General features: G+C 33.1%; 1 protein-coding gene across 2 annotated transcripts in view; it reads left to right on the top strand.

Moving 5' to 3' along the window:
• The window catches only part of COG2_1 (Conserved oligomeric Golgi complex subunit 2), a 72,616-nt gene that overhangs the window by 39,860 nt on the left and 19,345 nt on the right, over positions 1-13,411 (top strand). For both annotated transcript variants that reach the window (XM_051214349.1, XM_051214347.1), the window contains 4 exons: positions 88-329; positions 5,601-5,712; positions 7,671-7,898; positions 11,186-11,337. In XM_051214349.1, the coding sequence (XP_051067505.1) occupies positions 88-329; positions 5,601-5,712; positions 7,671-7,898; positions 11,186-11,337 (734 nt within the window). The remainder of the gene's footprint in view (positions 1-87; positions 330-5,600; positions 5,713-7,670; positions 7,899-11,185; positions 11,338-13,411) is intronic.

The following is a 13,411-nucleotide window of genomic DNA, read 5'->3' as shown; positions in this document are numbered from 1 at the left end:
AGATTGTCCCAGGGAATTCATCATCATCAATTCTGATTACATTATATATGTACCTTAATTCTTTTTTACAAATACTCTTATTTATAGGATTATGCAGATAGTTTATTCACATTGGATGCATGTGTGTCGCGTTTAGAACGTTGGCTAACACAATCAAATCAACCATCAGTGAATAAAGAACAAACTAATGATCAATTAGATCATAAATCTAATAACATCATGTTAGGTGACAGTGATAATAATGAAAATGAGACGTCAAAAGGTATTAATAATGATGGCGATGAAAACGAATTAGATATATGGCCGCCTGAATTCTATGCTGATTGTTCGTAAGTTTTTGTATTTCATTTATCATTGTGTTGTTCTACTAGAGTTATACTATCTTGTTGTCAATTACCTTAAGTATATGGTTGTGTAGTAATGGAAAACATGTAGCTCAGAATGATTTTGATGTGTTGTATTCTCCATACTGAATGATTTATTTGTGAAGCTTTCATTGTCTTTCTGGAAAAAATCATTAGTAGGTACTTCAGAGAGTAGTGACCTTTTCATGTTTCTTCACAATTTACTGAAAGCTTGTTTTGTTGTTCATAACTGTCTGGTCGTTCTTTGTATGTGAACTTCAAATTTTCTAAGTGTACACACTCGCTAATATTCGCGATTATCATAGTTACGTAAATCACAGTGTTAAGCTATAATTTTCGAAAGGTGAAAGCATTCAAGGACACATTCATACTGTTGAGTCGGCTTCCGAAAACTACAACGGAGCATCCAGAGGCCCTAAATGAGCCAAAGAGTTTCCATCTAATCAGAACATGATTGAGCTTTCTAAAATATCAACGTGACATGCTACTATTGGACAGTAGCATAATGTCTCTTTAAGGATTGGCCGAATTATAATGTTGGTTTAACAAATGCTAATATCTATAAATACCCGTGGTTTTCTGCATATTTCGATTCTTACCAGACAAACACTCCTCCAGCTTTTCTTCTGTCTTCTGATTTGCGACGGTGAAGTTCCAACGTTCAAGAGTCGTAGTAGTAAACCGTATTCTGCGTTAATCAATTGACGAACTTAGCACATACCTAATGTACTCTTGATCAAATCTGATCAATTGTTTGCTTTGAACATATCACAGATCTTGAAAATAAGACGCCATGTGGATGTTATTGTACTTTCCATATACAGATTATCAAATTTCTCTCCGTTCATTATAAGGTAGATGAGAGATTGGTTGCATCTTGTAATCCTGAACTAGTGTATACAAGTTTAATATCCTTTACTTCTGTTGCATGTTGCCTATTGCTGTTATTTGGTAAAAGTATACTTCAGGAACGAGGCAATTATGGTTGGTAAATTGATCTGTAGGTTTTTGAGCGTAGTTTATCATTTATAACGAGCAGTGAAGATTACTTCTGTATGCTGCTGAAGAGTTTTTAACATGATAGCAAAAGACTAATTTTTATAACCATAGAGTAAAGTTGTTAGTGTCAAACATGTCAGACACTGAATTCTGTCTCTTTAGATTATATATAACAGGCAAATAGACTCCATCTCTAAATCCTAAACCTTATCCTGGCCGGACTACACTTTGTGGATAAACTAATCAGATCCCCCCTTTTCGATTTTTAAGCGAAGTTCATCTATCCATATGGTTTCAGAGAATTTTCACTTTATAACTGATGTCAGTTTGTAATTAAAACCCAAACTCTAATCTTTACTTTGAATACCTATCCGTAACTAGGAGCAACAGAGGGTCTCTTAAAAATCTGTCTGGATCCTCAAAAATGTTTGACCAAATGAACAGTCACTGTCCATAGGGACGAGTTTATATGTCGTTTTTTTTCAATTTGCAAACGGTAACCTGTAGAAGACAGTTTAGCGAAGAAAATCTTCTTTTCAATGATTTCACTTGCTGAAACTGTGCAATTGTGTTTAGAATTAGTTTATTTACTAAAAATAATAGTCTAAAAATGATAGTGTTAAACGGAACTGCTGTTGGGCTTTTAGGTTGAACTTCGTATTGCCTTTTGCAGTTGTCCCGCAATTCTTAGCTGTGTGTAGGACAAGCTCCCACTTTGAATTAAATCCTTGTTTATCTATCAGTTTACTTGCTCATACGGAGCATGTTACATTGGCCACATAGTGTGCTTTTTCGAAATATATCTCTGAATACTACCCTATCTGGATATCTAAAGGATTATGTAAGTCAGTCAAAAGCTCAGTCCTAGAGCAAGTAATTAATTCTAGTCACTCAGCTTCACTCGACTCCTTCAAAATTATTCATACAGTCAAAAGGGTCGCTTTCAATGGAATTCAAATTAAAGACTTACGTGCGGCAGAGGCTGTACTTGCTTAACAAGGTGGCCTGCTTGAGCATCTGGGCTACCTGTTCCTGCCATCTAGACATTTCAACAAGTTATCTATGTTTGTTTGTTTTAATATATCATTATGTTTATTAATCGCATAAGCTATCCTGGTGCATTTCTGAAAAGTGTACAACCTTTCGTTGTCAAAGTTACAAAAAGCTCAATAAGAGACAATGTGGTTGCTGGCAATATACAACGAAAAGAATGTACATTATTCAGATGTTCATTTACTGGACTGCTAACATCTAACTGGCGATCACTCAGTATTTATCGCCAGGACCGACCAGGAAGAAAGAAACGGAAACTTGTTGAAATACTTTGCTCTGAGAATTCTATATTGTACAAAAAATATAATATTGAATAAAGCTAATAATAATAATAATTTACTTACTTACTTACGACTGTTACTCACAATCGAGCGTAGGCCGCCGACCAGCATTTTCCAACCCACTCTATCCTGGGCCTTCCTTTCTAATTCTATCCAATCTTGTTCATTCTTTTCATGTCTGTCTCCGTTTCTCGGAGTAATGTGTCCTTTGGTCTTCTTTTTCTCGTTTGGTCTTGAGGATTCCATGTGAGGGCTTGTCTTGTGACGCAGTTGGGTGCTTTCCTCAATGTTTGTCATATCTACTTCCAGTGCTTCTTCCTGATTTCTTCCTCCACTGGGATCTGGTTTGTTCTCTCCCACAGTACGTTGTTGCTGATAGTGTCTGGCCAACGGATCAGAGGTATTTTGGGTAGACAACTGTTAAATATTTGTATCTTCTGGATGATGTCTTTCGTAATTCTCCAAGTTTTCACCCCATACAGTAGAACTGTCTTGACATTTGTATTGAAAATCCTGACCTTGGTGTTGGTTGACAGTTGTTTTGAGTTCCAGATGTTCCTCAGTTGTAAATATGCTGCTCTTGCTTTGCTAATCCGCGCCTTCACATCTGCATCAGATCCACCCTGTTCATCAATGATGCTGCCCAAATATGTAAAGGTTTTTACATCTTCCAAATCTTCTCCGTCAATTGTGATTGGATTGATGCATGCTGTGTTGTATCGGAGAATCTTGCTTTTCCCTTTGTGTATATTGAGACCTACTGCTGCTGAGGCTGTTGCTACCCTGATCGTCTTCTCCTGCATTTGTTGTTGCGTTTCGGATAGAAGGGCCAGATCATCTGCGAAATCTAGATCGTCCATCTGCATCCTAGATGTCCACTGTATCCCGTGCTTCTCCCGAGATGTTGACGTCTTCATGATGCAGTCGATTACCAGAAGAAAGAGAAAGGTTGAGAGTAAGCAACCTTGTCTGACACCAGTCTTTACTTCGAACGAGTTTGTCAACTGTCCTCCAGGCAGAGGCTATAACTATCCATTAATGAAACCCTAACTTTTACGTACGGAATCAGTGTGTTCAACCCCTCCTTCTATCATGACCTTAACCTTCATCTCTATGTTCCATAATCTATCGTTTTTTTTTCTAAATTTCTAACAACATTTTTCATTACAAAAATATGGTAATCGGAACTATGAGTTGATAACGTATATTTAAGATTAATTACATCCTAAATTATACTTTTACACTTTTAATTAACTCTTCTACGTAAAATTGTGACTCTGTACATAAGTCTACACATGGTAAATGAGTAGATAAATCGACATAAATATATCTCTATTCTGATTTTATATATTGATCAGTTTGATGATGAAATCTAAATTAGAAATAACAATTCGAACACCGGGATTGCTGTTCAGATTCTATCTTTAACTCAATCCTGCGACTGTTCATTTCCGGGTAAATTAACGATTGTTAGTTTGTGTTGTAGAACTTTCACATAACATGTTCACAAACTTTTAGAAAATAGTTTACAAATCTTCAGTTGAATTACTGAGTTAGTTGCATTTGTCATCAAGGGCACGTCTGCAACATATCAGAAATACATACTTTGTCAACGATTCAAACCAACTTATTTCATCAAATTAGTTCTTCTAAAACTATGAAGTAAATCTAAGGTATTCACATGATATCATCGTGTGTTGTTTTAACCATAGTAAAAATAAGCTATATATAATCACGTCTTTTAGTTTTTGACCTAGTCGCCATTTTTTTGGAAAAGTAGACTTCGATTATCATTGTAGTCGATTAGAACACCATCTCATATGTACACTATCTATTACCCTGTTAAATTTATTTAATTTATTTGATCTCTCTACTATTCTCGACATGTTTTAAAATACTAAAAATTCTCATATTGTGAATTAGAACAACACATATATAACGGAATAATATTGTTTTCAATTAGATCTTCATCAGGCTTTACTCTAATTTACAGTAATATTTTTATACATATCTGAAAATATTAAACCAATCAAGGAAGTTTGTGGAGTCAGTGATAATAATGAAGTAGATTATAAAAATAAACAAGCACAAATTGATAGTTTGATGACAGAGGTACTAGTTCTGATAAAAATAATAAAGGCTTGGATCAATGTTTCATAATAGGAAGTAGGTTAACGACTTGACAAAATTAGACCGAAACAACATTCGTTAAAATTTATGAAAGATGCCTTATAAGAAGTGTCCAGATAATTGGACAACAAAGCGTATATCTGAAAAAAGGAGGCGAAGAAAAATTGATAAAGAGTATGTAAGATAATAATAAATGAAATCGTTTGTCAAGGTTAATTCGGCCATGCAAGAGATAAGGGTGTTACAATTTTCTTATGTTCACAAAGACTTTAATTGTTAGGTCGAATCCCTATAGATTCTGCTATATGTAAGAGACGAGATCGAACCGCATAAAGAAATATAGTAGGTATACTGTAAATTACTTCGAATGATTTATTCCTATCTATTACACGACTGCTATCGACCAAATGTGACACAACGGAGTTGTTTTTCATGCCATTTCCTAATCACGAAGGGATGCGTGCACTAACTCGTTGACTCAGTTGTCTGGTTGTACACTCAATTTAGCTTTCTCCACAGGAGCAGCTATATTTGTAGTTACACATGAATGTGGCGAAACGCTTCACTGTCCAATTATCTGAACACTTCATATTACGTAGTTTTTATAGTTTTTAATAAATATTATTTCAGTGTCTATTTTTCCAAACCGTTGATAACATATTTTTTCAAAATGTAACTTATCATTGTGAACATGTGGATTGAGCAAAAGATAATTACTACTCTGCAACACTGATAAAACAATTCTCTTTTTATTCATCTTTTTCCTTTGAAGTCTTCATGAAGATATTGGACAACGTATGGATCGAATTGCTAATGAATACATTAAACTTCAATTTTTCAATAAAAAGTGTCGTGGTCATCCAATTTTAAATTCATTAAAACCAGTACGTGTTTAAAAGTAATTTTACTTTTTATGGAAGTTCGTTATCGTTTCATCTTGTTATCTGACTTGTATAATAACTCTGTATTTTAATGACTAAAGCATTTCGACGTTTACTCGATATGTCTGAATCGACGCATCTCGAACAAAAATGCAACACCAAAGTGATTTTTTTTGTTATTCTCTGTACTAATTCTTTTTCATTTAGATCATCAATTGACCTAGGTTAGACATCTGATAAAAACCTGGAAGCACTGGGGAGCTATTTCGTCTTGTTAGAGGACTCCTCAGAAGACCTTACCAACAACCTCATTGCGGATTGAACCTTGAACCTTCAGATGTCACAGAGAGAGCTTAACGTTTAGATCCATGGGTCAGAATCCGATGGTCATCAAATCTAACTTCAATTGATTCGTCACATTGCTTAACCATCTTCATTATTTTTAGTGGATACCTGCATGACACCCAACACTGTAGAACTCCCCTGGTCACAGCTCACTAGAACGTCGAAAATTTCCTTTCGAAATTAGTTGCCAGTGACCACGTGATAATTATCAGTACGGGGATTTGTGTAGATTATTTACGGTTACTATTATTTTGACTTTTTTTGTTATCCACCTTATTCACTTCACTTTACTCAGTTGATTTAGTTTAGTAACATGGCAATATAACGCACATTTATCCCAAGTTCTTTGTTGTCGTTGTTGTGTTTTGAGATACCTAAGTTTGCAGTAGAATTGGTATTAGGGTTGCATTTATAATTAATGTGTGAATAAGCCACCTCTATGAAAAATGTCTTTCAGTATCACCCTTCCTTCAATTCCAACTGATCAAATTCTAGTGTTTTATCAATTCTTTAGAAATGGTAAACTCTTAATAATTTAGCTTTCATGCTTAATAGACGAAAATAGAAAAAACCCCTTCCATTATAGGTATACAAGATAAGATGAAGTATTCACAAAAGATAAAGATTGTACAATCGAATCGAAACAGTAAGAAAAGTATGCTCTGAAATTTTTGACATTAAAATTAAGTCAACATTGACAAATATATTTGAATACGCACCGATGTGTTGTCCCACACTAAAATAAAACAGCCATCCAGTACTTCCAGGTTTCCAATTATGGTCTAACTAAGATCGGTCCTTGATTTAACTGTGAAAATTGTACAATTTCCACAAAATTCCTTTCAGTAAAAATGTATTCGTATTTATCTCATTTAATGAATGTCCAAGGTCAATTGTTTAATTCAAATCATTATTGTCTTCTCATAACTTGGGGAAATGTATACAATGATCAGAGGATAAATGCTAACCTTTATGATTCGTTTGAATGAGACAGGCTATGATATTAAATATATTAGAAGTAATTGGAATTAGCGATTCCTTTGAATATGACTATTCTAAACAGTTCTATTCGTCAATCCTATAATATTTAATTAAAATATGAATTTGTAGGTTGCATTTATCATAGATAAATCTCAGATTGAAGATCAGAGAGTACTGGACAGTTTTATCGTCCTACCATTGTACTCCTCAGTAGTACAAACCCACAATTTCTATTCACGGATCCAACCTCAGGGTCCTCAGATCTTACTGCAAATACTTAAACATTATGACCAATGGGTTGATATCTAATTGTACAACTCTAATTTCATTGAATTTGCAATAAAGAACATGATGATCATTCAATCTTATTTGTATCAAGTGTTTCACTCTTGACATACTTGAGCTTCTACAGTTACGACTTCATATAAGATTTCCAGGAACTCATCTTGACGAAGGAAATCACTAATAAACTGACTGTCATAGTTTAGTTGAAGAGATTTTGAAAATATCTATATTCATTGTTTACCTACTTATTTGTTGTGTTTTCCTTATTCAATATAATTTCTTGATTCTCAATAGACTGAATATACATCAATTTCTTTTCTTTTTTTAAACAAACGAACATTTGATTTTAGCGTATTAATTGGATTACAATAAATCTTCAAGAACAATTAGAGATACGTTTAAAGGAGAGTTTTAATGCATGTTGTTTAACAGTAATTAATACAAATGTTGATTGTACAATACCGAAACATTCTATTGAACAATTAAGACGAGTTATTTCTACATATTTGGCTATTGATAAATTATCTGATTTATTGACACTATATCGTAAATTTGTACTTCATGATCAACTTAGCCAGGTTTGTTATTATTGGCCTACTTTGTATTTATACTACTGTTCTCGTTGTTGTCGTTTTTTATCGGTGAATTATTTTATTAATCATTAATTTTATATTCTGTTGACAAGTTTATTAAAATTTTCGAGATGGGAGAAAGAATCTTTAGAAAACTTTGTTGCTAACCGAGTTTGTATGCTACTTATTGATGCTTATCATTATACATTGTCTAAAAAGCTTGCGAGAATTGATTTGCTGTCTCGTAGGTCTTCTTTTTTAGTTAAGCCTTAAAAATAATGGTTGAAGGTTGACTTTCTTCTTTTAAAAAAAAAAACAAAAATGGGTTCCTAAGGAGATTCATAATCGACCACATCGTGAAATATGGATCATTCGATTTTTTTTTTAAACAGACGACTCAGCGTTCAAAATCACCTGAAATTAAAATAGAAACCTGTCGAAGACAGTGAACTTTAACAATGCTGAAACTTTTGCCATACATTTGGAGGAGCTAGAACTGCGTATAGAAGAAAAATTTATTCAACCTTTTCTTCTATTTATGATCTTATTCTTTAACTTTTCAAAACCATTACTCTCACTCTTTCTCGGTTGACCTCTTACTTTTAACCGACTTATTTCTGTTTCCATATTCTTTCTGATTATGTTTCACTTCAGTTTCAACACTTTACCATGTCATATTATACAACTTCTTTTTTTCACAATACCTTATCGTTATGTAAATTCCATGACATTATTCTCGAGTGAATATTCAAGTTTTTCTATCACAGTTTTTTGATAAGAATAATATTTATTCTAAAGTATGATTCTGTCTACTTTACTTCGTTGTCACGCGATGTTCAATAGTAAATTATTGTAATTTTATTACTGTGAATATGAATTCATTAAATAAAGGAGGTTAACTCTTTACTGAACCACTTTTTGTTTCCTTGTTCTTATATCTCCACTTATTTATAGAAATCCAATTAAGTTTGTTTTCTTTGTACTAAGACTAATTGATTGATTGATGAAATAGCTGATCAATGATTAAATTACAGTCGATAGCTTGTTTACATAATTACTTAATAATTATAAAGAAAAAATACAGTTATTAGTTTTGTGTATATGTTTATTTGGTAGCATAGAATTCGGTAATTTAATACACCATCTTATCAAGTTATTACCTTTTTTAAGTCTCCTCGTAGTTTAAACCATGAATTGATCTTAACTAAACTATCATTAGAAAACTTGAAAGCAATGAACGGCCCTTTTTTGTTTGAATTCTCGTTTTATGTTAATTTCATACCTAGAAATTATTCATTATCTATTGTTTACCATGCAATTTTATATTGTTCAGTCTCATTTTCATCATTATATGATTTTGTTTTTACCGTCCTTAATAATTTCATTACGCAACAGTAACACTTACTGAATGGAATAGAGCAAATGCAAAGATTTAATCAGTATTTCATGAATTTATCTTAGTTCTTTAAAACCTTTTCCAACGGCTTATAATATTTTAATAATCAAAATTATCTTAAAGTCAATGTAGTAAAGTTGACTAGAGGTGTAAATCTGTATCATAATTATTGAACAAAACATTTTTGATAAAATTAATAGGAATTATTAGAATGGGGATTTGTAGAGATTGTAGTAATTTTGATAGTTAAATTCATAAGTCCACCATTGAAAACCTGGAAGTATTAGATGGTCGTTCTACTATGGGACTTCTCACCAGTGCGCACGCGGGACTCAGAGTCCGATACTAGGACGTAACAGCCGTCCAGTTCATCGAGGTTTCCAGTGGTGGTCTAGCTTAGATCTACTCATGAATTCAACCATTAAAAAAATAATTTTTTAAACAATTACAATGTAAGAAGGAAAATTGAAATGGTAACTAAAGTCCATAGAGGTGGAAAAAACTAGACTGAATGCGTAATGAAGTAATTAAACACAGAATGATGGTAGCAAAGAATTATATGAGTTTGGAGTCAGTCAATTAGAAATAAAATTATGAATTCGTATAAAAATGAAAGTGATGTAACCAAAGTATAAGAAAGAGTTAAAATAAAAGATGATGCAATAAACTGAGTGTAATGTTACGACGATGAAGAAACATTTATCACAGTTTCATATGTTTTATTCTTATTGTTTTAGCGAATTTCAGAAGACCATTGTCTAACTTTGTTAATCACTATGAGAGACTTCAGTGTATCAATTTGATATCCTGCATCAAGAATCTGTCTTGAAGCCATTTGATCCCAAACTTTTTTAGAATATGTTCTTTGGCGGTAACATGAAAAGAGTATCTTTACTGGCATTAAAGAGCACTTTGTTTTGTATAAAACAGGACATGTTCTGATTAGTTCAAATTTTAGTCTTCTGTTAATTATCTCCGAAACATCATCACTTTTGGATTTAAGTTGAACAGGAATAGTTTTTTTGTTTATTCTAGTCTATTTGTTCTTTCTCTCTTCACATTTTCCATATTTCTTAATAAACGTCTGCAGATACTCGATGTTCCTTAGGTGTTTTTCAATACTTACTTCTAGGACATTTTTGGCAACATATTTGTGTAGTTTAATGAAAAGACGAAGATTGTCAGAACTATGCGTTAATATAACACATAGTTCTAATCATATTCATCTTCTCATTACACTATTCAAATTCCTCATACAAACTAATTGCTTTAAGCATATTTATAGTTAAATTGACTGTAATTTATGAACATTTCAAAATATTCCAATTAAATAGTGTACGTGAAAAATATCACAAAACAGTTATTTAAAAGATATTCATTACATCAATACATAAAGTAATTTAATAAACGATATCCTAAGTTTTATTTATTTTCTTTACTTTCTAACAGTTGATCTGATAAAAGAACTAGATTTGTTTATTTGTCTCCATCATTGTGACATGGTTAATAGCTTCATGATATTACAAATTTATCTTCTATCATCATTACAGTTGGAGACAATAAAACTAAACATTTTAGGTCAGTTAGTCATTGTCACTTGAATTAATTCTTATCGACTTATTGGTCATTAAATAATACACTAGTATCTAGTCATCAGTAGTAATTAAACTTTAAACGTCAATTTTCTAACGTTTTTATGCTGTGTCCGAATAAATAAAGGTATGTTACCGAATTTTGTAACTGTAATCTATGAAGTGGTCAATAAACTAAAAATCAAATTGAATGGTGTTTAGCATTGCTTAACCATAGGTTGTATGTGTTCGTTTTGGAAATATTTTTAAAGTTTCCACAAGAAAAAGACAATCATTTTTTTATTCTTCTTTTTTCTATGGAATAGATATTTACTCCTCGACCTGAGTTGACTCATGCAGGTTCTGATACTGCAATAGCTTCTGAGACTTTGAACTCGATGTACACCAGAGCACTGAAAGTTCTTGATTCACAAATTTATTATGTGAAAGAACAGATCATTAAATGCTCACCTGAAGGGTAAGTAGTATTTACTGTCGTATTTAAGACTTATTCAGATTTTTATGTGATTCAGGTTCAAGACAGTTGTAAACGTGTCTAACCACAGTTTTTATATCAATGTAGATCAAGACCCCAAAATGACTGGTGAGTTTTTCCAATCTAAAATCTACAATTTGGCTAATGAGTGCTATAGAACAGAAAACTTCCCGGGTTTCTAACCTTTAGCTGAAATATACGATTCTGACTACGTTTACTCTATGACGAACACATACAATATCTATCTGATTGTTTGTAAAATAGTGACATATCCATGAGAACGAACCAACAACCCAAAACAATCATCCAAAAAGATTTTTTTAAGATGGAAGGTGATTAATTAATTTAAGTTTGATTCCAGCATGTCATGCAAACTTTTGCCTTTTTGAGTCGCATGAAATCACGAATGTTTCAGCTTAGGAAATAAATTCTTGCTTTCCCAGTCCGATATCCAACAGGCAGAATAAGATATAGAACATTGAAAAAACAGGATATTATGTGTTGATCTTCAACTATAAAAGAGTATTTGAATAAAGCCAGAATAATATTAAGTCATTATATCTCATTGTTTCTCTTCAGCTTCTTACAACCGTATTCTTATTAACGTGTAACGTTGGGGTATGATATAATATCCAGTAATAGATATTCCTATAAATTTTAAGCATTTTATCACATTTCATTTGTTTCCTCTCCTCAAGTTATGTCTTTGTGTACTGTGTTTGAAGTACAACAAATTATGTTTGATATTCTTACGTAGTTATACGTAGTGTATTATGCTTATTTGTCTTGTTCACAACATAACTGTACTTGTGTTCGTGTATGCATGCTTGTGTACAATTTATGCATTAATATATAGTGTGTAATGGCCTATTAATCACCTTATTACCTGTTTATGACTCGACGTATGATAATTACTTGTTCAAAGTAGATTTGAGGAAAGCTAGGAGTGGTCAAACTAAGGCGTAGCATCTGTCCGTCCAAACACCGGCTTTTGGACTGAGCCAAGTAGATAAGTGCAAACTATCTAGTTCAGGTTCATGCAATTACTGTAACCAACGATTGGGGACTTTGGTGATGTATGGCTTAGATGCATCTGTGGTGTACGCTACTTACGTTCGCATATATAAGTAGTATGTAATACCAGTCTTTCCGTGGATCTTAAGTTTTAAATTCCAACAAAAAAAATTTTCAAGAATTTATATTTTCTTCCTAAGTCGTATCTTCTATTTCCGATCTCTTCAATTACCAGTAATACTGTTACTGTGTTTACTACTCTGGATTTACTTTGACAATTTAATTTCACTCTGCTATGGGGTATGCCACTAGACGATCTGGACTTTGCAGATCGCCTAACTCTTACATCTCATACACAGTGACAAATGAAGGTGAAGACAACTAGTGTAGCAGAAGACACTGCAGCAGTAGACCTCAACATACACAAGGGTAAAACCAAGATCCTCAAATACAACATAGAGAACACCAACCAACCCAATCACAATTGATGAAGAAAGTCTGGAAGAGTTGGACAGTTTTACGTACCTGTGAAGCGTCATCGATGTACAAGGAATTCGTAGAAATGAAGATTGTTTACATTGATTGTTATCTGAGTAATGACCGCCATCATATTTGTATAGTTCTTAGCCTCGATCGAATTCTATTGACTGGGTTGCGATACGGACGCTGGTCTAAGTGATTTTACACTGCATATATTATATCTAGGTGATAGGTGGTTGGAAGTAGTCGGCGAGAAACCCTGTATTTACGTTTCATTCTAGCTGTTACATGTCGTCAAGATGTGTCCGGGTGACCCAGTTGCGAATCCACTAGCGAGTATCAATCCCTTCAAGACTGCAGGTATACCTTGCTGAAAAGTGCCAATTAGCATGTAACTTAGCTTTAGGGCTTCTTACCAATCACCCAACAACAAAAAGCATGAAATAATACTGAGTACTGGGGTATAAAAAAGATCAAGTCCATCTGCGTCACTTCAACCGAGTTTGAACTATATCACCCAATATCTTCAACTACTGGTAACGAGTATCACGCTGATCCCCAA

Source organism: Schistosoma haematobium, chromosome 2 (assembly GCF_000699445.3).
Source record: "Schistosoma haematobium chromosome 2, whole genome shotgun sequence".
NCBI classification, from domain to species: Eukaryota; Metazoa; Platyhelminthes; class Trematoda; order Strigeidida; family Schistosomatidae; genus Schistosoma; species Schistosoma haematobium.
Note: the sequence above shows the minus strand (reverse complement) of the source record. Positions and strands in the feature narration are given on the sequence as shown.